The sequence below is a fragment of the Pipistrellus kuhlii genome, unplaced genomic scaffold, assembly GCF_014108245.1.
Source record: "Pipistrellus kuhlii isolate mPipKuh1 unplaced genomic scaffold, mPipKuh1.p scaffold_m20_p_3, whole genome shotgun sequence".
In the NCBI taxonomy this organism is placed as follows: Eukaryota; Metazoa; Chordata; class Mammalia; order Chiroptera; family Vespertilionidae; genus Pipistrellus; species Pipistrellus kuhlii.
Window position 1 is genome coordinate 60,071,594 of NW_023425529.1, and position 26,788 is coordinate 60,098,381.

At 40.1% G+C, this 26,788-nt stretch overlaps 1 protein-coding gene across 1 annotated transcript in view; it reads left to right on the plus strand.

Annotated features, from left to right (window-relative positions):
- Positions 1-26,788, plus strand: part of LGR5 (leucine rich repeat containing G protein-coupled receptor 5) — a 139,214-nt gene that overhangs the window by 107,116 nt on the left and 5,310 nt on the right. The window contains exons 7-15 of the mRNA XM_036458393.2: positions 1,776-1,844; positions 3,215-3,286; positions 6,645-6,716; positions 7,358-7,426; positions 7,567-7,638; positions 11,171-11,236; positions 12,180-12,251; positions 25,564-25,635; positions 26,396-26,521. Of these exons, the coding sequence (XP_036314286.1) occupies positions 1,776-1,844; positions 3,215-3,286; positions 6,645-6,716; positions 7,358-7,426; positions 7,567-7,638; positions 11,171-11,236; positions 12,180-12,251; positions 25,564-25,635; positions 26,396-26,521 (690 nt within the window). The remainder of the gene's footprint in view (positions 1-1,775; positions 1,845-3,214; positions 3,287-6,644; positions 6,717-7,357; positions 7,427-7,566; positions 7,639-11,170; positions 11,237-12,179; positions 12,252-25,563; positions 25,636-26,395; positions 26,522-26,788) is intronic.

Here is a 26,788-nt window from a genome sequence, read left to right on the forward strand (position 1 = left end):
CAGGACTTTGATGTCAACTCAATGGCCTCGGCAAACAATTTCCATGGGGCTGCTAGGAAAAATTAGGACTTCTCCCTAATCTACACAGAGCCGGGTGGGGGATCTTAGGGATGGAAAGCACCTTCGGTCCTTTTCAACTCAGTGGGAACAAAAACAGATGGGCTTTGATGGGTATTTCCGTAAATAGTCTCCCCCACCCCCTCGTGTTTAGGTGAGGACCCAGGGTTGCAGGTGAATACCGTGGAATAAAACACTTCAGGAGAAACATCTTACTGACCCCCTCCCCTCCCCTTGCCCAGGGCTGAGGATCAGTCAATTGGTTCCTCCCAATGTCTTCCTTTCTCTCACTAGAAATCCAAGTAATTTATAAGGACCCCGTACTTTTTTAATCAAAACAGAGCATCTGGAGAGATTTACAAACAGGAGGAAAATTTATGTCCACAAAAGAACCAAGTTTCCAGCTTAAGGATGGTTTGTGTCAGACAAGTAGGAATCTTGATTCATGTCTAACTCAATTAAATTATCTCTCTCTTAAAATTAAATAGCAGTTCTTTTCCACAGAGGAAGATCTAACCACATCTGATTGCCTGACCAAAAGGTTTCTCTGTGTCATCTGGGAAATCTGCCATTCCCAGAGATCAGGAGGCAATTATTTTTCATACAAAGATGTAGCTATAAGGTGGAGTAAATCTATAAAGCTCGTGTGAGTAATGGAATTGAAAAGCCATTTGTGTCATAACAAATAGGGAAATTAATGGTTTGAGATTGTTTGGCTATCCCATCTATGTGCGTGAAAAATAATACAGAGCTTTGCCTCCCAGACCAACGAAAGCGTCATACTTCTGATCTGAATCACTATTTGTGTCCCTGAGAAAATTCTAGACCTGATGTTCTTCCTGAGAGTACCCTGCACATATAAACCTCTCCAGAAGCAGGCTGTCATCCGGACCTCAGGCTGTGAGGGAGACAGGCACTCCCCAGGAGCCAGGGCCAAAGCAGCTCTCTGAGAGGTCCTGTCAGGCAAAACTCTAAAGAGCAGGGGGAAGGAGAGAGTGGAGGAGGGAACAAGGAAGAGCATGTGATTCAGGAGCCCAGAGTAGTGCACGTACAATCTGGCAGCTAAGTGAGCTCGGCTCAGGTGAAGAGCCATTTTAGCAAGCTTTTAACACTTGGCCAGGCATCCCTCCTACTTGATCACTGAAACCTATGTCCCCTCCCTTTTTTGAAATGCCCCTGTGCCATTGAGTCTTGACTTTGAAATTTCTCATGGCCATATTAATGCAGAGACTTGTGGAATGGTGGTGATCAGCAAGCCAAGCAAACCACTCTTCATAAAGAGAAGGAATGAGCCCTGGTTGGTGTTGCTCAATGGTAGGAGCGTTAGCCTGGGGACCTAAAGGGTCTCGGATTTGATTCCAGTCAAGGGCATGTACTTGAGTTGTGGGTTCGCTCCCCATCCTGGTTGGGGCACCTGTAGGAAGCAACCAGTTGATCTGCCTCTCATGTCAATCTCTCTCTCTCTCTCTCTCTCTCTCTCTCTCTCTCTCTCTCTCTCTCTCTGTCTGCCTCCCTCAAACCCTCAATTTGACTCTCTCTGAAAAAGCAATAGAAAAAAACATCCTCAGGTAAAGATTAACCAAAAGGAAAGAAGAGAAGAAATGAGAATTTTCATCAGTGATACTGGTCCATTGAAATAACTTGTTAACTTTCCTAGTAACTATAATATATATGAATCTGTACATGAAAAACTGAAAATACTATATGCTTACTTTCAGAGATTTAAATTATAATAACCTTGATGAATTCCCCACTGCAATCAGGACACTCTCCAATCTTAAAGAACTGTAAGTATTTAGGACAGATTTGAAGGGAGATTCTATTCTTGGTTAATTTTTTTTTTAAGTGACTTAGTAGAAAAAAAATTTTTAATTCATATAACTGACAATTAAGTACACTTGAAATATACTGTAATTGATTCTATCATCAGCAACCATCAAATAATCTTTTTAAATTGATAATGGATTTTTCTAATATATGTATATTAGAAAAAAATATATACATATTTCTCTAAGCCATACTTCTTTCCTAAGACACATTTCCCCAATATTCATATACTTTATAGATTTGTGTAGAATTGTAATGGAATTCATTTATTTGTTGAACATTTTGAAAAACATTTCTAGGTTGTACAGCAACCTAGAATAAAATGCATGTGCCTAGTGCAGTGCTAGATGCTTTCACATGTTATTTCACATTCTTTAAATATTTCATGACTCATGTTTAATTAAAAAACACAATTTTACTAAAGTAGAGCTAACCTTCAGCTATTATGTTGTATACATTCTTTTACATACTATAATTAGTTTTTCACTGTACTTAAAAAAATAGAATAAAATAAAATAAACTATGTAAGCAATGTGCTAACACTTGGAAAGGAAAAATAAGCCTAGAGCCTATTTTCCTGGCAGAGAGAAATAAGACACACAGCTAAAGGAGATAGACTGCATGGGCTTGTTTATATTAAAAAAAAAAAAAAAAAAAAACAAAACAACAACAACCTTCAGGAGGTTCTGCCTTGGGAAAATCAACCTGCTGCGGCCTAACTGGGAAGCCATGGTTGTCTATGGCGAGGCTCACCAGTGACTGCCACTCATCTCATCCTCAGGCCCACAGAGGACCCCACGACCTTCAACTGTGCCCCTCTGCATTCAGACAACATTAACATCAACAGATGAGAATCAGTTCGTTTTTACAGACTCACTGAGCACCTTCCTTCAGCTCAGGAAATTCTGTTCTCACAAGGACATGACTTAAATCTGCCTCACTGCAGCTTACGTCCATTTTCTCTTCTCCTAGCTTCAAATGGGGTCATAGATGTCTCCATAGATGTTTCCCTCTGTCTCAAGTTGTTACACAACAGTGCTCTATCAGATTTTAACAGATGGATTTTCTTTAATAGCATTAGATTGTAAGTTTCCATAAAGCACAATTATTACTTTCAGAGGCTTTATTTCTCTTTCAAGACAACAGCCTGTGATTTCTTTTTCTCCTAGAGAGTGAGGGCATGTAAGTTTCAAAATGCACAGAGGAATTTAACCTGAGCCTCTTGTTACTAAAGGTGCTGGTAATCGCCATGGGGTGAGACGGTGAGGGCTAATAAATAAATTTATCCTGCACAATATTTCCTACAAAGATTTTTTTCTTCTCTTCCTAGAGGATTTCACAGCAACAATATCAAGTCGATACCTGAGAAAGCATTTGTAGGCAACCCTTCTCTTCTTACAATGTAAGTGGCCGTGGTTCTTTTTTATTTTCCCATCCTGAAACAGAACATGCATTGTTCTTTTAAATATAATACAAGGAATGGTCTATCTATGCCCAAGTTTTTCCCCAGTCAATGTAAGACTCGATACCAAGAAATATGTGGAGAGATGTTTTGCCAGGTTTTAGCTAGATGATGAACTAATATAAAAGATTTGTTTTTCTAGGACCTTCAATATGCATTACATTGTGCATTGTATCTTCAGATGCCTTTTCTCACTTCACAATGAGACTTGTGAAATGCTTTGCTTCTCTCTATTTTATAAGGAATAAAACTGATTTTTAAAATGAATCCAAGTGTACTAGAAATATGCATTGTTATATACAAATAGAAGTCCTTTACAACAATCAACTCCAGCCTAAATTGATGGTGGGGAATGGGAATACTGTTTTATTCTGTCTGTATACCCACTGATTGTCAAGCCAACCATGAAGTCACATTTATACAATTACAAGCCAAGTTGTAATTCTAGAAATATGCTTATGTTTTAGAAAGGTGTATATGAGGATTTAGGTACCATAAAAGCACAAAATACTTACAGCTATAATGAATAATTAATTCTATGTTTCATATTTTCCACAGACGTAAGACTGATCATAGGTAGATATATAAGAAGATGAAACTGTGTTAGCATTGGGCTAGTTCCTAGTTAAAAAAGATAGTACCTGGCAGATTTGAGACATAGGATTGGACTGAGGTCATGGGTGAATGTGAAACCAAAATGTGGTGTTCACTGTCCAAGTTCGTTGCCTCACAGAACCGAAGAATGGATTCACGGACAAAAATGGTTAACAGAGGCAAAGTTCATTGAGGGATAGATGGGCTTCCTGCCGCAGGGGCAGCAAGAAGGGGACCCAAAGCGGATTACTGGTGAAGCTTCTTTGTCTCAGGTTCCGAAGTCCCATGCCCCTCAAACCCATCCTGGAAAAGGTGCAGCTGGGGTTCCAAAAGCAGGCCAGTTCCCGAGCTTCTGTTCCGTGTTGCAGCTGGGTGTAGTTCAGCATCCAAGCTAACTGAAGTCCATCAGTCCCACATGGCCACAAGCCACATGGGCGCAGGGGAGTATACCCCCTGAGATAGGAGCCCAGCGCACCAGAGACAGAGAGGAGAGTGTGTGCTTCTTTGTCCAGGGGTAAATTCATGCTTGCTAGTTCTGATTGGTCCTATCAAAGAATTCTGCCATAGCAACATCTTTGGGATTGATTATATATACACCTCACTGCCTTGTGGTTGGCTATCTGCAAGTTGCCTGTCTTAGTAGCACCTACACATTTTAAAGCTGAGGTCTCCCGCACATACCCTTCTTTCCTCACCTACCTGGGTTCCCCGGTTCTAGGTCCTTTTGTTTGTTTCTGAGGTGCAGTCAGCAAGGTCCTGTTATTCTAGGACTTTCTCATTCTTCTCCCTCTCCCAAAGTCCCGTCCCAAGGTCCCATCCCTGACTGTCTAGCCCTTCTGCCTCCTCAAGACATCTTGAATTTGGAGGAAGAGAGTAAGGACAACTGTTGAACATGACTCTAGGGGCACTTCTTGGCAGAAATCCATCCTGTACCAATTTGATTGAGAGGCATTCTGGGACAGCGTACCATTTGTCACAAATGAGCTGGAGTCCCAATTAGCCCTGACAACTAAGAGAAGAAGAAAAAAATACCATTCATCATTCCTGAAATGTTCTGACAGTATGTTGGAAAACAAAGGGTTTTTTAAGTTTATTGCCAATAAACATTAGTCCTCGTTAGCGAGTATTTACATAGTAAGAGGTTGGCAACTTGCATTGCCTTTGCTTCTTTTTCCTAGCAGCTGCAGGACTGGGTGTATTTTAATCACTCTTGATTTGCTAATAACGCTTGAAGGGACTAACAACCCCCCAATTATTAGTACTCCTATCCAATGTTTGATGTTGCCTTAATCCCTCTTCTCCTTGCTTCTGCTTCTGTTTCCATCTCTTGTCATTGCCATCCCCACCCACGCCCCTCCCAGGTTCCCACTTTCTGTGAAGGCAAAGGCTTCCTGTATCTATTGGCTACACAGGCTTTATTTCTCCCTCTGCAGTCCCATCCTATGCCTAACTTCCCATCCAGCTGCCCATCAGCCTCTCTGCTCTCAATTACCTCTAGACGTGCATCAAGCTAAGGCTCGTCTCCCTGCATCCACCACTGGTAGAGTCATCTCTCTTGAAACACAGCATCCATATTGTCACTCTCTTGCTATGAAACATGCAGAAACTCGGGGTTTTCTATTTACGTTAAATGCACACTCCTTACAATGGCTTTCACAGCCTTCCATGTGGCCCCGGCCAACCCTCCTGATCAGTTCCCCAAAGCTCTACTCAATTACCCTACATATAGTCCAGACCAACTAAGCTAAATTCATAAAATTAATATTTCCTTGTTTCCTTTGCTCCTATGATGCTATATCCTCAGTATACTTATTAAAAATTTGTTTTCCAGGGTCCATTTCAAATGAAATTTTTATTAATTTTTTTCCTAATCTCATGAAGGAACTCACATCCGAGTACCCTATAGCTCCTTATTTGTATCTGTGATGACTCTGCCCATGTATACAAGTGTGTGTATCACATCTGCCCAGGGTACACTGAATATATATGAATATATAATTGCATAGTGCAAATAAAGGATAATATAATATTATGAGGCAAATTCCATTTTTTTAGTCCCTTGTGTGTTATGATAAGATTTGACCAGAGGATAGACTCTTCATGTAACATATAAAACTTCACCTTTCTTCAGTTAGTGATATTAATTAACCATATCATTAATTAATATCATTAATTGCCAACACCCTGAATTACCTTTCTGGCACTCACTAGAGTCCACAGATGTTGGAGGCACAGGGAGATTTTTAAGTAATAACGACTGTCAGTTCATTTGCTTTTCTCCTTAGTAGCTATCATTCATATCTGCTGTCAGAAACTTTCGATCTTAAATAGTATGGATTTCTTACCAAAAGTCTCATAATATAAGTTAACACTTTTGAGGTTGCTTGAAACCATGTAATCGGGAATGTTATATAATACTAGAGGTCCAGTGCATGGATTCGTGCACTGGTGGGTCCCTCGGCCTGGCCAGCTCCCTCTCTCTGGAATCCCTAGGGGGATGTCTGCATTGAGAATCTTCCCCTTGGTGGTCAGTGCCTGTCATAGTGACCAGGCAATGGTCATTCTGTCATTTGGTCACTTAGGCTTTTATAGAGAGAGATAGGATAATGGAAATTACAGAAAAACATTGAATGTACTTGTTGAAATTTGCCATTTAAGTTTTTTACTAAGACACTGGTGTTTGGATTTATTTATTTTTTTTCAGACATTTCTATGATAACCCGATCCAGCTTGTTGGGAGATCTGCTTTTCAGCATTTACCTGAACTAAGAACACTGTAAGTTTTTCTCTGACATATCACTTTCCCATGTAGGGTTGCTGTAAAAACCAAATGAATGTTATAAAGTTGAAGTGCTTTGAAATAAAAACTACCCATTTTTGCCTGGACAGCGTGGCTCAGTGGTTGACCATTGACCTATAAGCCAGATCACAGTTCCATTCACAGTCAGGGCACATGCCCGAGTTGTGGGCTCAATCTCCCACCCCATGGGGGGCACCCAGGAGGCAGCTGATCAACGATTTCTCTCATCACTGATGTTTCTTTTTTTTTTTTTCTTTTCTTTTTTTTAAAATATATTTTATTGATATTTTACAGAGAGGAAGGGAGAGAGATAGAGAGCTAGAAACGTCGATGAGAGAGAAACATCGACCAGCTGCCTCTTGCACACCCCCTACTGGGGATGTGCCCGCAACCAATGTACATGCCCTTGACTGAATCGAATCTGGGATCTTTCAGTCCGCAGAACGACACTCTACCAGTGAGCCAAACCGGTTTTGGCTCATCATTGATGTTTCTATCTCTCTCTCCCTTCCTCTTTGAAATCAACAAAAATATATTTCTTAAAATATACTTTAAATTTTTTTTTAATTATCCATTTTTATCTCCTCCCAATAATTCTCATGTATCCCTCCTTCTAGGACTTTGAATGGTGCCTCACAAATCACTGAGTTTCCCGACTTGAGTGGAACTGAGAGCCTGGAGAGCCTGTGAGTACTTGAGAAAACTCTTGACTTTGACCAGAACAGGCACTGCTTTTAAAGCACAAGCAGTCTAAATGTCAGTGAATCAAAATGCGTCCGTGTGATGCCTGAATAAAAGAGCTATGTCTGGTTTTGTGTTTCAACAGGACTTTAACTGGAGCACAGATCTCATCTCTTCCTCCAACCGTGTGTGATCAGTTACCCAATCTCCAAATGCTGTGCGTATCAGTAAGGCAGTAACGCTTTGTGAACAGGCAGCCGCCATCTAGGGGTGAAGTGGCAGGCATTATTTCAAAACCCTTTAAAAGGGAAGGAAGTTCTTTCCCTGCTCTTCTCCAGGAGGTCAGGCCTCCTTTGCCCGCTGTGGGCCAGGGACGCGGCTCCCTGACAATGATGGCAGTACACCATGTTTCCAAACCCCAAACGGTCTTCCACTAGATTCCAACTGGCACACATTTCCTTTAAGAAAATGGATATGAACAAGCCCAAATGACTTCCTTTTCCCCTCTAAAGGCTTTTCAGAGCAGAAAAAAATAGATTAAAAACCCACTATGGATGCCAAAATAAAAAAAAATTAAGCTATCGGATGCACACAGACCTTGATAAAGGCAACCAAACGTCCTTCCGGTATTGTTGTGGGTGCCATGTTCTAATGTTTCATCTAATGGTTAAACTGTTTGCATATGTTATTTCTGTTGGCTTGGAGCTTTTTTTTTTTTTTTCTTTTCCCTCTGCCTTTCTTGTTTTATGAAAAGTCGTTTATAGGAACTTGAAGAGCTTTGTTTTGACCTTCCATTCTCAGCCCTCTCCCTGAAATCCCACTCAACCCTATTATCGTCCTCTCAAGCATTGTTGGGACTTAGTAAAAGGGCCCTTCATCGTTTGCCATGGTTCTGTTCTCACGCAGTAGACATCTGCGGCCATTGAATGCCTGCCATTCCACCACAGGCTTTACCTAGTAGCAGCGCTACAAGCAGCACTACAGATGTTACGTGGAAGAAGGGGGACGTCTGTCGTGGTGGTTCTGCCTTCCCCCATTCCCAGCCTGCACGTCACTCCAGGCCACAGTTGCTCAATGGATGGAGTTGCAGTAATACCATGGGATAGCCTTGGAGTCAGGCGTTTTTATGTTTGAAGGAAAGGGACAGAGCTGGTCTCCACTTATTCACCCCACATTGCCCTAGGAGGTAGAGATACAGATGAGAAAACTGAGAATTGGGAAACTTAAGGGCAAGAAAGTAGCAGAGTCCAAATTTTAAACACAAGCAGTTTTATTGAATAACTAGGCAAAAGTGTATGTACAGCAGGTGGTGGGAATCATGGAGCCATCTTAGAATTCTCCCCACCACACACAGAATAAGTAAAATTATCTTCATTTCTTAGGAAAACTGGATCAATACCATGACTAGAATTTTACATCCTATAATTAATAAGTTGGGAGCCAGTATTTAAATTGCATCTGTTGCCTGGCTGGTATTGCTCAGTGGTTGAGCGTTGACCTGTGAACCAGGAGATCACAGTTCCATTCCTGGTCAGGTCACAAGCCCGGGTTGCAGGCTCGAGCCACAGTAGGGGGCGTGCAGGAGACACCAAATCAATGATTCCCTCTCACCATTGATGTTTCTATTTCTCCCTTTCTCTTCCTCTCTGAAATCAATAAAAATATTTTTTAAAATATTAATAATAATAATAATAATAATAATAAATTGCATCTATCTTCACTATGTCATACAGTAAATATTAAACCACCCAGGTCTAGAACTGCATTAATGGAGGCTGACTGACAAATTGGTTATGCATAGACTCTGGGGTCTGTTTTTCTGGTTCAAGTCCAGTCTCTCTCTATACCAGCACAGTATCTTGAACAAGTTGTTTATTCCTTCTCGTCTGTTTCCTAATCTATAAAGTAGAGGTGTAATTACTTCCTTCAGAGGATCATCGTGAGGATTAAATACCAGCCCCGGGAACATTGCAAACTCTCAGGCAGTGTTAACTCGTCATCTTGTTTCTCACTTCCATTATTCTTCCTCAACTTGAAACTAGAAATGCCTGAAAATACACAAATACATTAATAGCAGGATCTTGCCATTTTCAAAGCACTTCAACCTACAATATTGATTTGTTCTTCCCAATAACTCTGCAATATCAGCAAAGCAGCCATCTTCTCATTTAAAGAGAGAACTGAGAAAGATACCAGTGCTCTGGCCAGTGTATCAACCAAGTCGATTGAGTTGAAGTTGAGAAAAGAATTCAGAGTCCTGACCTCTACTACAGTCTACTTTAGGTTCTAGAAGCAGAGGTCTGAGAGCAACCCTTTAGGCTGAATCATCCGTGGGTCCTTGTTACATGAGGAAATTTAACTGCACTTGAATGGTTTCACTCCAAACTTGCTTCACCTCCAAGGGAGTTACTTGGTTGTGTGTGGCTTTCCATACTTAGCAGCTGGTGATCTTAAGCAAGTCATTTCACATTGTATGGGGATCATCATAGTGTCTTCCTCAGAGAGTGACCACAAGTGTTAAGTTAAATAATTCTGGTAGAGCTGTAAACATGGTATCTATTGTACATGTAAGAAGTGCTTGGTCAATGTTAACCATGAAAATCCTTAGGTAGAAGTTAGGTAGGAGGTGACACTGTGTCTTTTATGAGGAAGAGGATTTTATGCACCCTCTACTAAGAGGCACACAGGAAGGATGTGTCCCCTTGAAGTCTGTGAAGATCAGTGAACCAAATTACTCTCAGGTTTGATAACATGTGTGTCCATTTTATTTCACTCACTTTTCAAAATTACATACTGTATACTTGTGTATGGGTGAGAGGTATGGTTTTGCTATTTTGTTTTTGATTTGGTTTGATCTTTGAAACCTCTACAATAAACTACAAATTTGTGTTTGCAAACAGCTTTATCTGAACTATTTATGTGAAGGAAATGAATTGTATTTCTATATAAATTACATTTATCCAATAAATGTAGAATAAAGTGATCAATTAAAGAATAAAATAACTTAAGAGCCTCTTAGTAATGATTGTTTTAGTTACATAGTGGGGATCTAGTTTTAAGAATTAAAATCAGGCATACAAACGTGTTAGCTGATTAGCTGATAACTTCTAAAATATGAGACAAAAGTTTTTACAAATATATCTATGTTACTTTATCTACCAGATTTCTTTTTCTAAGCTTTCTGCAAATTACCGTGGCTTGTTTTAGATTAGTTATATTCTACTCTAAATATATCCAGATGGTTGTGTTATTCTGTAATTTGTTGAGTTTTGGCTGAAGACTTTCTTAGATTTCCATCCCTCCCTTTCTCGTAGTGATTGATTTCCAAGTTAATGCTATGTTTTGAATTGTTGTTGGGGTTTTATTTTAGTTAATTAGAAAAGAACCAACAGTGATTCTTTTAGCTGTAGATAGCAGTTCTTAGAAACAGAGGCACAATTATTTAATTTGATTTGTACTCATTTAAGTAAGGTAATAGCTAGAACATTGTAGATCATCACTAACAAAATATAAATATATTCATTAAGTAAATTATTTAAATCAATTAAAAAAGTATAACAGTTACATTTTAGTAAACATTTGAATCTTCTGCTTAATCCAATAACGGTGACTACCTGCTCCATGTCAGGCTGGAGAAATGTTCAGTGTCGGCCTTTAGGAGATATATCATCTCAAAAGGGAAAGGGAGCATGTTTCCTTACGATTAATATGTAACAGACTTTTTCCCTTTTGTACCTTCTGTTTTTCAGAGATCTATCTTACAACCTGCTGGAGGATTTACCCATCTTTTCAGTCTGCCGAAAGCTTCAGAAAATGTATGTCTATAAAGTCTCTAAGTCACCTAGCCGAAAATAAGAACCCAAATTCACGTATCCAGGAGTCATTGATTTGCTTGGTTCACTGAGGAGACATTTCATGTGTGTTCCCTTCTTACACACACAACATGTATGGGATAGCTATAAAGTTAGGAAATACAAATAATACTACTTTACCATGCATTATATGATAAGTAAACCATTTATTATTTCCTTTCCCCTCCTTGCGCCCCCCCCCCCCCAAACTTGGTATAATAATGAAGACAGCTTGTTTGAGCTTTGGCATTTTGCTAAACTTACATATCCAATAAGTGGTGTGTGCTTTTTTAATATGGGAGTCTTGAGTTTGTTGGTATGTTTGTTTCACAATAGTCATCTTTAGGGGAGGTGCCATATTGGTCATATTTGAAGTGCCATTGGTGCTACTTACACATGAAATATTTTAAAAGTCCTTTCTTAAAATTGCCGCCTCCATAAAACATCAGTGTATTGCTTTATACTCATACTTTGGTTTTGATCAAAATAATATTAACCGTCTTAATTTTTCTCTGAACGCCTTTGAAAATTAATGGAGAAAGAAATAATCTATCTTGAAAGGCAGTTTGGAAACTCCTGGAGACCCTAAAATATAAGAAAGGCTCTGAAGGCAGAGCTAGGAGAGGCATTCTCAAAGTATTTAAATGAAGATGGCATTTGGGATATAGTTTTATGTTCACCTAAAAGAACTAGCTGCTTTGAAAGAGAGACAAACAATACTTGTTTAAGTGTATAAGTTACAATGTTCTTTTTTAAAACAACAACAAAAAAATGTTAAGGTCACTTGATAGTCAATTTCATGTATTTCTTTGATTGAGGGCAGGTATTCCCTCTGTAAAAGTTCTCAGAAGACCAGGCTTTGAAACCAGTGACTTTGAAATCAATCTTTGGGCCTCTGTCATTTCAGAGACCTGCGACATAATGAAATCTATGAAATTAAGGCTGACACTTTCCAGCAGTTGCTTAGCCTTCGATCTCTGTGAGTATTGCCTCCCAGCGCCTTCCCCGTCATAGAGCACCGTTTTTCTTTCTTGGGTCTTTGTTTAATAATGTATTTTCCCTGTATATGCGTATTGTGGGTATATCTTTGCTATGAAAAGGCAAATATTTTGCTAGTGATCATTTCCAGAAATAAATTTAAAAGTTGTATTTGCAATATGCTCTCTGCCAGTCAGCAGATCTGAAACTTTGGTGAAGAGGAAGGAAGCCACTCTGTGAATAACTGACAAAATATGTTTCTGTTTATGGCCTGGAATTGTCAGGGATTGCTTTGTATACAAAGATGAAATAACCACACAATTCTTCCTGTCCATTTTTTTTTTCTTTGGTGGTTAAACAGTTTTCCTTTCTTTTTTTTTAATTATATTTTTATTTTTCAATTATAGTTGATATACATTATTATATTAGTTTCAAGTGTACACCCCAGTGATTAGACATTATACAACTTACTAAGTTATTATCCTGATAAATGTCATACCCATCTGACACCTTACATAGTTATTACAATATTATTGACTTATATAGATATACAATATTATTATTCCCTGTGCTATACTTTACTCCCATGACTATTCTATAACAACCAATTTGTACTTAATTCCTTCACCTTTTTCAACCACTCTCTCAACTGCCTGCCCATCTAACAACTGTCAAAATGTTCTTATATCTCTGAGTCTTTTTCTGTTCTGTTTGTTCATTTCTTTTGTTTTTTAGATTCAATTGTTAATAGATATGTATTTATTACCATTTTATTGTTCATATTCTTTGTTTTTTTCTTCTTCTTAAAAAAAGACCCTTTAACATTTCATGTAATATTGGTTTGGTGGTAATTAACTCCTTTAGCTTTTTCCTGTCTGGGAAGCTCTTTATCTGTCCTTCAATTCTAAATGATAGTTTTACTAGGTAGAGTAATCTTAGTTGTAGGTCCTTGCTTTTTTCATCACTTTAAATATATCTTGGCACTCCCTTCTGGCCTACAAAGTTTCTGCTGAGAAACAAGCTGACAGTCATATGGGTGCTCTCTTGTAGGTAACTGTTTTTCTCTTGCTGCTTTTAAGATTCACTTTGTTTTTAATCTTTGGCATTTTAATTATGATATGTCTTAGTGTGAGCCTCTTTTTTATCTAAATAAATTCTTCTCCTTTTTTAAAAATTCTTTATTGTTTAAAGTATTACATATGCTATTACATATGTCTTCTTTTCCCCCATTGAGCTCTCCCCAACCACCCCCAACACATGCCCTCACCCCCTTAGTGTCTGTGTCCATTGGTTATGTTTACATGCATGCATATAAGTCCTTTGGTTGATCTCTTACCCACCTCCCTCCCCTGCCTTCCCTCTGAAGTTGGATGGTCTGTTTGATGCTTCTCTGTCTCTGGATCTATTTATGTTCATCAGTTTATGTTGTTCATTATATTCTGGTGTGCGCCTCATTGGGTTCATTTCATTTGGTACTCTACACTTCCTGGACCTGTATGTCTATTTCATTCACCAAGTTGGGAAAGTTTTTAGCCATTATTTTTTCAAATAGATATTCAAGTTCATTCTCTCTCTGTTCTCCTGCCAGCACCCTCATGATACAAATGTTGTTTTGCTTGAAGTTGTCCCAGAGGTTTTATACTATCTTCACTTTTTTTATTCTTTTTTCTTTTTACTGTTCTGATGGGGTATTTTTTGCTTTTTTATATTTTAAATCATTGATTTGATTCTCAGTTTTATCTAGCACACTACTGTTGATTGCCTATGAATCATTTTTCATTTTAGTTAGTATATCCTTCATTTCTCACTGGTTCTTTTTTATAGTTTCTATGTTCTTTTCATGCTATTGAATTCTCACTAAATTCCTTGACGTTCACACTAAGTTTCTTGAGCATCTTTATAACCGATGTTTTGAACTCTGTATGAGGTAGTTTGCTTGCCTCCATTTCATTTAGTTCTTTTTTTTTTTTTTTTTTTTTTTTTTTTTTTTTTTTTTTTTTTTTTTTTTTTTTTTTTGAGATTGCTCTTCATTTGGGACCTGTTTTTTTGTTTCCACATTTTGCCTGCTTTCCTGTGTCTGTTTCTGTTCATTATGTAGAGCTGATACATGATACATCTCCTGGAATTGATACAATGGCTTTGTGTAGCAAGTATCCTGTAGGGCCAAGTGGCACAGCCTCCCCCATCACTTGGGCTGGCCACTCGAGATGCACACCTGTGTAGGCTGTGTGTACTGACCTGTTGTAGTTGAGCCTTGATTGCTGTTGGAGTCACTGGGAGGGATTGACCCCAGGCTGATCAATTTCAAGGATCAGTAGGGACTACAATGAATAAGCTGCTATGTAGGAGTCTACCCTACAGAGCAGGGTAGAAGCAGAAAAGTAATATTATTTCATTTCTACTCAAGAAAGAATCTCTTTGGAGAATGAGATGAATGGGTAGAGACTGATGGTAGAAAGACTGTTTAGGAGGATAATATGATCATCCAGGTGAATGATTCCATGGGCCTCTGGTAGAAGAGTAGATCAAATGGAACTAGCAGAGTTTGGTGAGTGACTGGAGATCTAAGGGGCAGGAGGAATTCAGGGGACTCAGACATGCAGCCTTCAGAGTCTGTCATATTCTATTGGCATCTTTGAGAGGCATTTAGGTAGTGGAGTGCTAAATTGCATTGTATACAAATAGAGGAGAGTATATTAAGTTGGTGCTTATATATCGTATCGATAGTATAAAGAAAAATCGCAAAACGATATATAAAGGAGAAATTAGTAAGGGTTATTGTCTAAGTCATAAAATTGGAATAATTAATTTTTCCCCCATTTTTACACTTTCATATACTCTCTGGTCAGATAATTATGTGACCCAATCTAACTCAACTTTAATAAAATAAACCCTTCAATAAATTAAATCAGCTTTTGTTTGGGGTTGGAAAGAAACCTCTACTTTAATATATCTTTCCCCGGGGACCTTCAGAAGTGGGCCCAGTTTTCAGTTTCTTATCTTCCCTCTTTAGGTTTTCCAGGAGCCTTGGCATGGTTAGAATTCTAGCCTTGACTTGTGTCTTGTTAACTATGTGGCATTTTGAGCTCCAGAGTCTTTATCGGTAACTTAAGAAGAATGTAGAAATGAATGTGAAAGCTCAGTGAAAGCTGAAAATCACATGTGAATTATGCATTATTAATATTTGGGGGGATGTCATCAGATTGGAAGCCATGGAAATAATGATAATATCAGAAAGCTCCAGATATGGAAAGATAATGATGATATTCTATTAAAAGCTGATTGAGACCCTAAAAACCTAAATTGTGACTTACTTAGATAGTTTGATATTTATTCATCCATTTACTTATTTAACAAATATTACAGAATATCTTAAATGGGCATAGAGCTCTGCTGGATACTGAGAATTAGCAAATATGCACACAGTCTCTGTCCTTGTACAGTTTAGTGAGTGAGATAAAAAATAATAAAAGAATAAAACTAATACATGTAAATTCATAACTATGATAGACACTTTGAAGGAAAGGACTATGTTATTAGAAGAGTACATAAGAAGGGATTGGAGTGTTTGACCTGTTGAACGAGGTCAGGGTCAAGGAAGTGGTGGATGCTGTTGGACTTGAAGTATAGGAGTTAGCAAGATACATAGAAGAGGAAGTAAAAGTATTCCAGGCCCAAGGATGACCATCTGCAAAAGTCCTAAGGAAATGAAGAATATCTGGAAGTCAGGGCACAAAGAGAAAGTGGGACATCAGATGGGGTTGAGAGACGTGTAGGGTCCTGACATTGTGGTCATGGTAAAAATTATGGCCTTCAGCCCAAGGACAGTGGGCAAGCCATTGAAGGGCAATGATATAATAATGAGGGTACTGTATCCCAGCGATCAAGTAGTATTTGGACAGAGTTGGCCTTCATCGTGCTTCAGATCAGCAAGTTGATCTGAAACATAATGATTTTCTATCATTATGTTTACAGAAAAGACTAACCTAATGTAAACTTTTCAATACAAAGAAGAATTTGTAAGTTTATGCCTAGAACTGCATTATCAAAATGGCACTGTATATCATTCCAGGTAGCATTTTAAGAAACCATCAGACTAAGTCTGTTTTCTCAATGAACAATTGTGGCTATTTTGCAGAAATCATCAGGATAAAAATGAGCCAAGTTTGGCTTTGAGTTACACCCACTAAATATTCATTTAAAAAAAAAAAAAAAAAAGAAGTATTGGTTTATCCAAACAATTAAACTTTACCTCAATTGAGAAGATAAATTTCAGTAAAATCCTAAAAGAACAAAAGAGGAAGCCTTATAGGTATCTAGAGAATATATTTTATGCAGAAGGGCCAGGAAAAGCAAAGGCCTGAGGTGGGAGTAGGCACAAGGGTTTAAGGAGCAAGAGTAAGGGAGCAGAAAACTGGCAGGAAATGTAGGAAGAAAGTTAAGTGGGGAAGATGTTATCAAGCCTCATAGGATATGGTGAGGAATTTGACATTGACTCTGAGATAAGAGAAGAACAGAGGGTTTTGGACAGAGAAATAATATCTTCTGACTTTTATTTTAATAGGCTCCCTCTGACAGCTGTGTTGAAAATAGCCTGAAGAGAGACAAGGCTAAAAGCAGGGAGATAGTGAGGAGGCCATTGCAATGGTCTGAGCAGGGAATGAGCAACTATCTGATGGCTTTCCACTGAATTTAGAATAAAATCTAAATTCCTTGCCACAATCTTCAAGATTCTTCCATGCATCTACCTGCCCAACTTACCTGGTAACACCCTCCTCTTCAAAAAAGCCCAGAACACAATTAAAATGTGCGAAGAGGCACTCACCTCTCCAGAGGACCTAGTCAGGTCCGGGCCCAGGGACAATAGCACTGAGAGGCGGCAGAGTAGGCCTAAGTCCTGAGGTGGCCAGGAATCTGCCTCCCAGCCTCCAGGGTCAGCTCCGAGAGCTCAGCAGAAGTGCTGCACGGCCTGCGGGCATCTGGAGGCATCAGCAGGAAGTGAGGAGGAGGAGCCTGGGACAAGAAAGTGATGATTGCAACCTGGATTCCTGCCTGTCAGTCCAGGGTTTGCAGTGGGAGCAGCCACTCATCCCAGTCAGCTGAGGGGTGCTCCCACTGTGGTAGTGCACTGAGCACCAGGGGGCAGCTTCTGTGTTGAGTGTTTGCCCCCTAACGGTCAGTGCAAGTCACAATGATTGGTCAAACAGTCGTTCTGGTTGTTCCACCATTCAGTTGCTGGGGATGTTATTATGTTGGCTATAATTTTGCCTCTGTTGACAAATGCATTTTATGTTGTAGAACTTACAGATTTCAAAGTATTTCATATGGGATTTTTGTATTACTTGTACTGATACTCAGACTATCTCCATTTTTCATATGAACATGAGGCTTATAGAGACCAGATAACTTCCTTTTGCTTACGCTGCTTTCAAGTGACAGTCTGACCTGATCTTGCATCCATATCTCCTAACTTTGAATCTGGTGTTCTTTCCATGGGTGTTCTTTCCATGTATATCATGGTAGTTAGTTCTCTGTGATACCACAGACACTGATAATTTTTCACAAAGCATCATGTAATCAAATGGGTCAGACAAAACTAAAAGTGGTCTCAAGTTTTGCTGACTTGAGTCTTTGTCTATTTTTAAAACCAAAATCAGATTTATTAATATCTTCTGTCTCTTTATCTATATATATATAAAAGCCTAAGCAACTATCTGACCGTTTGACCATCCGGTAGCTATGATGCACAATGACCACCAGGGGGCAGATGCTCTGACCAGTAGCTAAGATGACCATTGACCACCAAGAGGCAGATGCTCAACGCAGGAGCTGCCGAGCAATAGCAACTTTGCAGAGTGCCCTCTCACACTCCAGGACCCCTTGGGGGATGTTGGACTATAGTTTTGGCCTGATCCCCACAGGCCAGGCTGAGGGATCCCACCTGCTGGAAAGACCCCAACCTGCTTACTCCAGAGACGCCCTTTGAGCCCCACAGCCACCCCAGGTGCAGCCGGCCAGGGAGGGACCAAGATTGGCTCCAGGGTATGCCTGGCCCATCCCGCCCAGTCCCACTCTGCTGGCCACCTCCTAATTAATTTCCTTTCAATGTGCCCAAACCCGTGCACTGGGCCTCTAGTGTTTAAATAACTTTCTTTATGTTAAGTACATAGTCCTCAGACTGACTACTGGCAATGTAAATAGGAATAAAAGAAGTCTCCCAGTGAATATGCTCCTTTTAAAAAATGTTACCTAGTTGGACAGTCTCTGGGGGCTTCATAATCTCTGAGAAGCCTGAATTAATGTTAGTTCCAATATGTTCACAAACCACAGTACTTTACACATAGCCTTCAGAGCGAAGTGAGTGACTGTGAGCCATTTCCACTTGGGATCTGCAGAGCTCTACAGAGGAGGACCCCACACACACTGGCTCTTTCTGCATGTCTGCTCCCTCTCAATCTACCCATGGGCAAAAATAGTGCACATTTATCACAGGTAGTGCTAACGGGAGTGGGAGAAGGGTGCTCCTCCCAGGCCTTCAAGACTTCCCAGAAGCCTTAACTAATACAATATTGTATATCAATTGTAATTGAAAAATAAAAATTTATAAAAAAACAAGCTATTTTCGCCAAAACCGGTTTGGCTCAATAGATACAGCATCGGTCTGAGGACTGAAGGGTCCCAGGTTCGATTCCGGTCAAGGGCATGTACCTTGGTTGTGGGCACATCCCCAGTAGGGGGTGTGCAGGAGGCAGCTGGTCGATGGTTCTCTCTCATCGATGTTTCTAACTCTCTATCCCTCTCTCTTCCTCTCTGTGAAAAAAATCAATAAAAATATATTTTTTTAAAAATCAATAAAATATATATATTTTTTAAAGAACAGAAAAGAAATTGACATCCCCAGTTCATTATCCCCTGTCCTGCATTTGGAAAAAGAATATCAGGAAAGGCTAGAAGCTGAGACCTCTAAAAAGTCCCCAGGGAGTCATTGAATAGTGACAGGCTGTCTGCCTTGACTTCCCCTGGGGATAGCCGAAGAGGAGTGCCTTCTTAGCAGCACTACAAAGGCAACATGAAGTCCTGTGAGGTTTAAAGACCAAAATGAGAAGCTATGGGGTCATTCTTCACGTTGCTAGAGGACAATCATGGGTCACTAGAAACACCAGTATTTTAATACTATTGCATGTGACAAATAGGAGCCACCAGTGGAATTATATGTTAGCTAAAATAGAGGCTCAGATAATAGATGTGATGAGCATCTTCCATGCAGAACTTAAAAGTGTGTTTGTGATACCTTAAAATCTCTATCTGATGAATACTCTTTTTGAGTAGGCAGTAGTGAGGAATCAGAATATGCAAGGTGGACAATGTAGCAATAATTTTTTCTTTTTGTGAGGTAAATATGTAGATCATAATCCTTAAGATTTGAGGAGGGGGCTTTCATTTATTATTCTATTTTATAATAAATTATTTATATATCTGTCTGGATCGCTACTAGATTGTAAATTCTTAAAGGGCAAGGCTGTGTGCATTATTCATCCTGATATCTACTAAAGTATAATGTTGAACAATGAAATTCAAGGAGTTGTTTTTAAAACACTCCTGCCACCCACCACAGTAGAGGGGCCTCAATTTCCTAGAACTATAAGAAAAATCTTTTTATAAACATTCATGGCTCATGAGACTAATCACTTTTTTATCTGCAAGGCAGGACCAATTCAATTGAGCATTCCCATAGCTAGGGAACCACAAAGACAAACATTTATTTCAAGTTCGCAAATCCTAAACTAATTTCAAATAACCAGTTCTCTTCTTTTTACGCCATAGAATAATCCACAGAGGTTTAGGTAGATGTTTTTGGTTAGACTCCTAGAAGGCATTATGATGTGGTGTTTGCAACCAACTTCACAGCATCATTTATCAGCCCCCCAAGCTCACAGCGCTCTGTAAGACCTAGATTGTGTGAAGCTGTTTATTTTTTAATTTTTTAAATATATTTTATTGATTTTTTACAGAGAGGAAGGGAGAGAGATAGAGAGTTAGAAATATCAATGAGAGAGAAACATCAATTAGCTGCCTTCTGCACACCCCCCACTGGGGATGTGCCCACAACCAAGGTACATGCCCTTGACCGGAATCGAACCTGGGACCCTTCAGTCTGCAGGCTGACGCTCTATCCACTGAGCCAATTTAGGATGCCTTGCCCAGAGTAATTTAATGGTTCAATTGTTTTCTATTATGTCATATTCTTCAATGCTATATTGTCATGGTGATGAATTAGAGGGACAGGTACACATAAATCAGTCCCCAGGGATTTTGCATTTCATCTTTCAAGCCAACATGAAGTGATAGGCATCTCTTAAGACTAGCTGGAAGGCTAAGAATGCTCTATGCATTGATGTCAATGAGGTGTTAAAATCCTCTATTATGGCTGTATTACTCTCTATCTCTCCCTTGATGTTCACCAAGCTTTGCTTTATATATTTAGGTACATCTATGTTGGGTGTGTAAATGTTTACAAGGATTATATCCTTTTATTGGATTGATCCCTTTATCACTTAAAAATGTCTGTCTTTCTCTCATAGTCTTTGTTTTAAAGTTTATTGTGTCTTATATAAGTATTGCTATCCCAGCTTTTCTTTTCATTTCCAATGCATGAAATTTCTATCTCTTTACCTTTAATTTGTGTCTTTTTTCTGAGATGGGTCATTTGTAGACAGCATATAAATGGGTCTTGTTTTCTCATCCATTCAGTTACTATGTGTCTTTTTATTGGAACATTTAGTCCTTCACATTTAAAGTGATTATTGATAGATACATTCTTATTATCATTTTATTCTTTATAATTTATGTTTTTCTTTTTTTGTTTCTGTTACAGCAATTTCTAACATTTCATATAATACTGGTTTGGTGTTAATGAAGTCCTTTAGCTTTTTATTTTCTGAGAAGCTCTTTATTTCTCCTTCAACTATACTAATATTATAAAAGCATAATATGCTAATTATACTGGACAGCCAAACAACCCTTTGGACATCATTTCGGATGTCCTTCCAGACAAAGCCACAGTGGCGGGGGCGAGGAAGAGGTGGTTAGGGGCAATCAAGTAGGCAGGGGAGTGGCTAGGGTATGATCAGGTTAGGGGGCGATCAGGCCTGCAGAGGAGTGGTTAGGGGGTAATTGGGCCAGCAGGTGAGTAGTTAGGGAACAATGAGGTCAGCAGGGGAGCAGTTAGGGGGCAATGAGCCAGCAGGCAGAGATGGTTAGGGGTGATCAGGCAGGCAGGTGAGTGGTTAGGAGCCAGTGGTCCTAGATTGAGAGAGGGATGACTGACTGCCTACAGGATCGGGCCTAAACTGGCAGACATCCCCCAAGGGGTCCCAGATTGGAGAGGGTGCAGGCTGGGCTAAGGGACCTCCTCCCCCCTCCGTGCATGAATTTCATGCACCAGGCCTCTAGTCTATATATATAAAAGACTAAGTGAGCGGCTGACGGCCAGTAGGTATGATGTGCACTGACCACCAGGGGGCAGATGCTTAATGCAGGAGCTGCCAAGTGCCAGCAACTTTGCAGAGTGCCCTCTCTCACTCTGGGACCCCCTAGAAGGATGTTGAACTGTTGTTTTCAGCCCAATCCCTGCAGGCCAAGCCGAGGGACCCCACCTGCCAGAGGGACCCCACTCACTCTGCAGGCACCCTTCAAGCTCCAGCATCACCCCAGGTGCAGCTGGCTGAGAAGGGACCTTGGGAGGTTGGCTTCAGTACATGTCTGGCCTGTCTCACCCCAGTCCCACTTCACTGACCACCTTCTAATTAATTTCCTTTCAATGTGCACGAATCTGTGCACTGGACCTCATTTTAAATAATAGCCTTCTGGGAAGTTGTCAGTCATTATTACTTAAAATAAATTCTCAATCCCTTGCTCTCTCTTTTCTCATTTTGGTACCCCTATGATGCAGATGTTATTACACTTGATATTGTTCTAGCGATCCATTAAAATATTCCCATTTTTTTAAATTCCTTTTCCTTTTTGCTGCTCTGATTGTTTTCTGCTGCTACCTTGTCTTCCAAATCATTGATTTGAGCCTCTGATTAATCTAACCTACTGTTAATCCTTTCTGTTGTATTCTTCATTTCAGATATTTTATTCTTCATTTCTGGCTGCTTCTGTTTTATGGTTTCTTTGTCCCTTTTAATGCTTAGTCTCTTTGTTTAAGTTCTCACATTTATTCTTCCACGAAGTTTCCTGAGTATCCTTATAACCATTGTTTTGAACTATATATCTGGTAGATTGCTTTCTTCCCTTTCATTTTATTCTTTTTCTGGGGATTTCTCCTGTTCTTTCCCATGAGGCATGTTTCTTTGTCTTCCCACATTGGCTGCTTCTGTATTTGTTTCTGTGTACAGGCAGTCCTCAGGTTACATCAGACTCGACATACATCATTACGTCGCCATCTCCCATTTATTTATATGAAAAAAAATGTTCCATCATTTCAATGTATGTACATATGTGCTTTATGTTTTTTATTATTTATTTATCACAAGTAAAGGTCAGGAATTGTTACCTTTCTTTTAAATTTTTTTACTGTTTCATTTCATTACTGCTGTGTATGTGCTCCATATGAGTGACGTAGGTGCTTATGTAGGTGGGTTCTGACTTATAGCAAAAATCTCATTATGTTGCGATGTAGGAATCGATCTCCAACATAACCCAAGGACCTAGTGTAGTAGGTAGATCTCCTATGTCTCCCAGTCTTAATATGGTGGCCTTATGTGGGGCTCAGTGGCACAATTTCCCTGAACTAGGTGCTCCAGGAATGTCCCTTGTATGATTATGTGAGCCCTCTTAAGTCTTCAATGTTCTTGCCCATTGAAGGGTGGGGTCAACCCTCAGGCTGACTGACTATGAGGATTGACCCTAACTACAGGAGCTGACCCCAGGAAGTAGAATTTGCAGGAGCTTTTGCCTATCAAGATCTCGCTGTGGGTGTGCCACTTGTGGAACTAATTGGGTCATGTTCTGATGTGGTCTGAAGCTCACCACTAGTTGTATTGGTTCTCGGGCCTCTTAGGAAGGATTCTGGTGTATGTCAATGTCAGATGCTGCCTGTAAAGAGCCCTGAGCTACCTGTTTGGAACTACAGAATGATCCCCAGTTAGTGGCTGTCTCTACTGGGCTTGGGTACAAATGGGAGGGGCCAAAGTACACACCAAGTCCAGTTTCTACCAGCACCATTGAAAGTGTTTCTACCAGCCTGGGGCAGGTCATCAAACCCTGAAATCTGCCTCCATCTGTTAGGCTCAGTCACTGAAACGGCCTCTGGCCATATGTGAATTCATATGATGGGTTCTCAGTGAGTCACCAGGTAGGAGCCAGTGGTATTCACCAGGTTGATGCAGATTCAAACTTGGCTCCAGTGCTGGGTCTGAGGCCACTCAGAAAAAGTTTCAAAGTATACCAAGTCTAGCTGCCACCCACCAGGGATTTGCAGAGCTTTATGGTAGGGAAGGGTCTCAGGGAGTCATCAGGATGAGGTCAGCAGAGATCATCAAGTTAAAACAGACCAATACTTGGTCGTGTGGAGGGAGGTCTCTGCACAGAAATGGTGGTGCCAGTGTGCAAGAGAAAAATGATCCTTGTCTCTGTCCCGACTTCCTCCAGAGCCTTCTAAGAAAGGCTGCACCGCACTGGCACAGGAGGGCGGCACCCAGCTGACTCCTCCACAGGGCAGACAGTGAGCTGGAAGGATGGGGCCAGTGGATCTCCCATGGGGGGAAATGATAACAAAGAAAATCTACAACTTATGGAGAAACAAACCCATAAGTTTAGTGTCACACAACTTAGACTTTTCCTGTTTGTCTCTGACACCCTGACTCCACCGGACCTCCTTAAGAGACCTCCAAGAAAGTCTGCACCATGAGCCCAGACTGGGAGCAGCCAGCAGACTCCTTCTCAGGGAGAGAGCTTGGAACTGCGAGGTCACGGGAGTCGGGAAGGTGGGGTTAGTGCATCCCTTAGGCTGATGCTGTATGGAGAGGAGTGCTCACCCAGGAAAGATGGTGTCAGTGTGTGGTGTGGGTGAGGACTCAACTAAAGGGTCCAGAGCAGCTGTGCCTTTAGCCTTCTTTCTGAAGTTATAAACCTTCTCGGTCGCCTTCCCTCTCCCAGAGCCCAGGGTGAGTGGCTGCAAGTGAGATTTTGTGCGCTGGTCCTTTAAGAGGGCCCCTGGTTTTCTAGCAGATTCCTGTCTCTTCCTGATTTTCACAGCCAAGTCTTATATGGGCTCCTCTTTCCAGCTCTGGTGCTCCAGGCTGGGGAGAGTGGCATGGGGCTGAGACCTTTGCTCTTAAGGGGAGAAATGCCCACAACTGAGATATCCCTCCAGACTCTCAGCCGCCACCAGTGTCTCCCTCCTCCCTACCAGTCTCAATGTGGATTCTTCTATAAATCCTTAGTTATAAGACGCCTGTTCAGCTAGCCCTCAGTTGGTTATTCAGGCTGATTGTTCTAGAATTTAGTTGTCATTTCAATTTGGTCCTGGGAGGAGGTACCAGCTTGGATCTCTGATAACTTTCAATTTATTCAAATGTCTACACTTTTGTTAACGTTTTAGTTAGGCATTTAAAAAAACACAAATTTCAAGTTTATTGTTCCTCTTTTTAAATGTGGATGTTCTTATTCCTGTGAAATTGTCTATATTTAATTATATATATACATATATATATGGGTTTGTTTCTCCATAAGTTGTAGATTTTCTTTGTTATCTATCAAAGGATTTTATTTCCAGCATATGCAGGCCCTCTTTTATTCATTCTCCAGTTAAGAATTCAAATGTCTGTCTCCTTTACTGGCAATTTTTTTTTTTAAATAATCTCTGTTTCTCTTAAGGCCTGGAATGCATGGGAAATGTAAACAAATTCTGGTTGAATTTCATTACATATCCAGGGGCATTTTTTTAACTTAAAATGTACCTGCTTGTCAAAGGAAGTACCTTTGTGTCTTCCCATTCTCCTACCCTCACTCTTAGAAATGACCTAATAAAATTTGCAACCATGTTAAAGTCAACTTTTTAGCAAGAAGACAGTGAAAACTGAAATATTCACTTGAATAATTTTTCTTGATTAATTTAGACAAGGTTGCTTTAAAGTTCTCTGTTTCATCATTTTATGCTATTAATATCTTTATCTGAAGAGTGATTTTGTGAGTTAATTATTCCTGTCCTGAATGAAAATTAGTTTTTGTTAAGATAAATTTACATGGTAAAACTTCACAAGGTCATCTTTTTTTAATGGAATCCTCTCACTTTTTCTTTTAAATAGGAATTTAGCTTGGAACAAAATTGCCATTATTCACCCCAGTGCATTTTCTACTTTGCCATCGCTAAGAAAGCTGTGAGTATTTTATTACTTGTCTATGGCTGGTCTTTTCATATTTAGGGACCATCTAACCCCGCAGTGCACACAGATTGCCCAGCCCTCCGTGATCCCCACACTAGAGCTGTATCATTCAGAGAGGAGCCCCCTTCCCCTCCAACGCCAACTGGTCCATTATGTGCATAACTGAAGATCCGGGTGACAGGTGTTATCATTACTGAGGTGAAATTTTCCGTTTCTGCTGAGCGATCAGGTGAAATGGAATAGCTATCAACCCAGTTCTAAAGGGCTTTCATTTTAGAGTTGGCCATCTTGACTAATAGAATGCCTTGGTCTCTTTTTCTCCCTCCATCTCCCTTCTCTAATAGAGAAAGAAGGAATTGGTCAGACAAAAGTTAAGAGGAGAAGGAGGGGAATACATACCCAACAACATTTTCCCCCTCATCCCTAAAAACTTAATCCAGCCAGCATCACTTTTCAAATTAGATGCAGCACCTGCCACTTCATTTGGTATATCCCCCTTTAGCAAAACTAAGCTGAATATAGAAATTCCAATTTGGATGTGATTAAAACACTGCCCCCTGCAATTCTGACTGTAAAAAAAAAAGTAACCAAAATGGTTACAGGGAGTTGGGAAAATGGTTGCTTTTACCATAACAAGTGAGAACCCGGCTTAGAAGTTTTTATGGAAGAGCGTAATAATCTTTAGGTTGCTTTTTGTCGTAAGCGTTTTAGGCTAACACAGACTAAAAGCCCATTGTTGTTTGATGTTTTGCAGGGACCTATCGTCCAACCGCCTGTCGTCTTTTCCTGTAACTGGGTTACATGGTTTAACTCACTTAAAATTAACAGGAAATCATGCCTTACAGAGCTTGATATCATCTGAAAACTTTCCAGAACTCAAGTGAGTTTGTCATTAAAACTAATAAGATACATTTGTGGTCATGTGAAATAGCAGGCGTGTTACAGTGGCTTTCAAAATTTATGAGGTCATGGGACACTTCGGAATTGCATTTCATGCCCCCCAGCCGCCTGCCCCTGGGGCACTGTCAGGACAGGCCCCCAGTGGGAGGTGGTCTTCCTGACCACACTTCCTGTTTCTCTAAGGAGCCGCCCAGAATCACCGAGTTCATGGGAAGATTTGAAAACCATTGATCCATTGGATATGAAC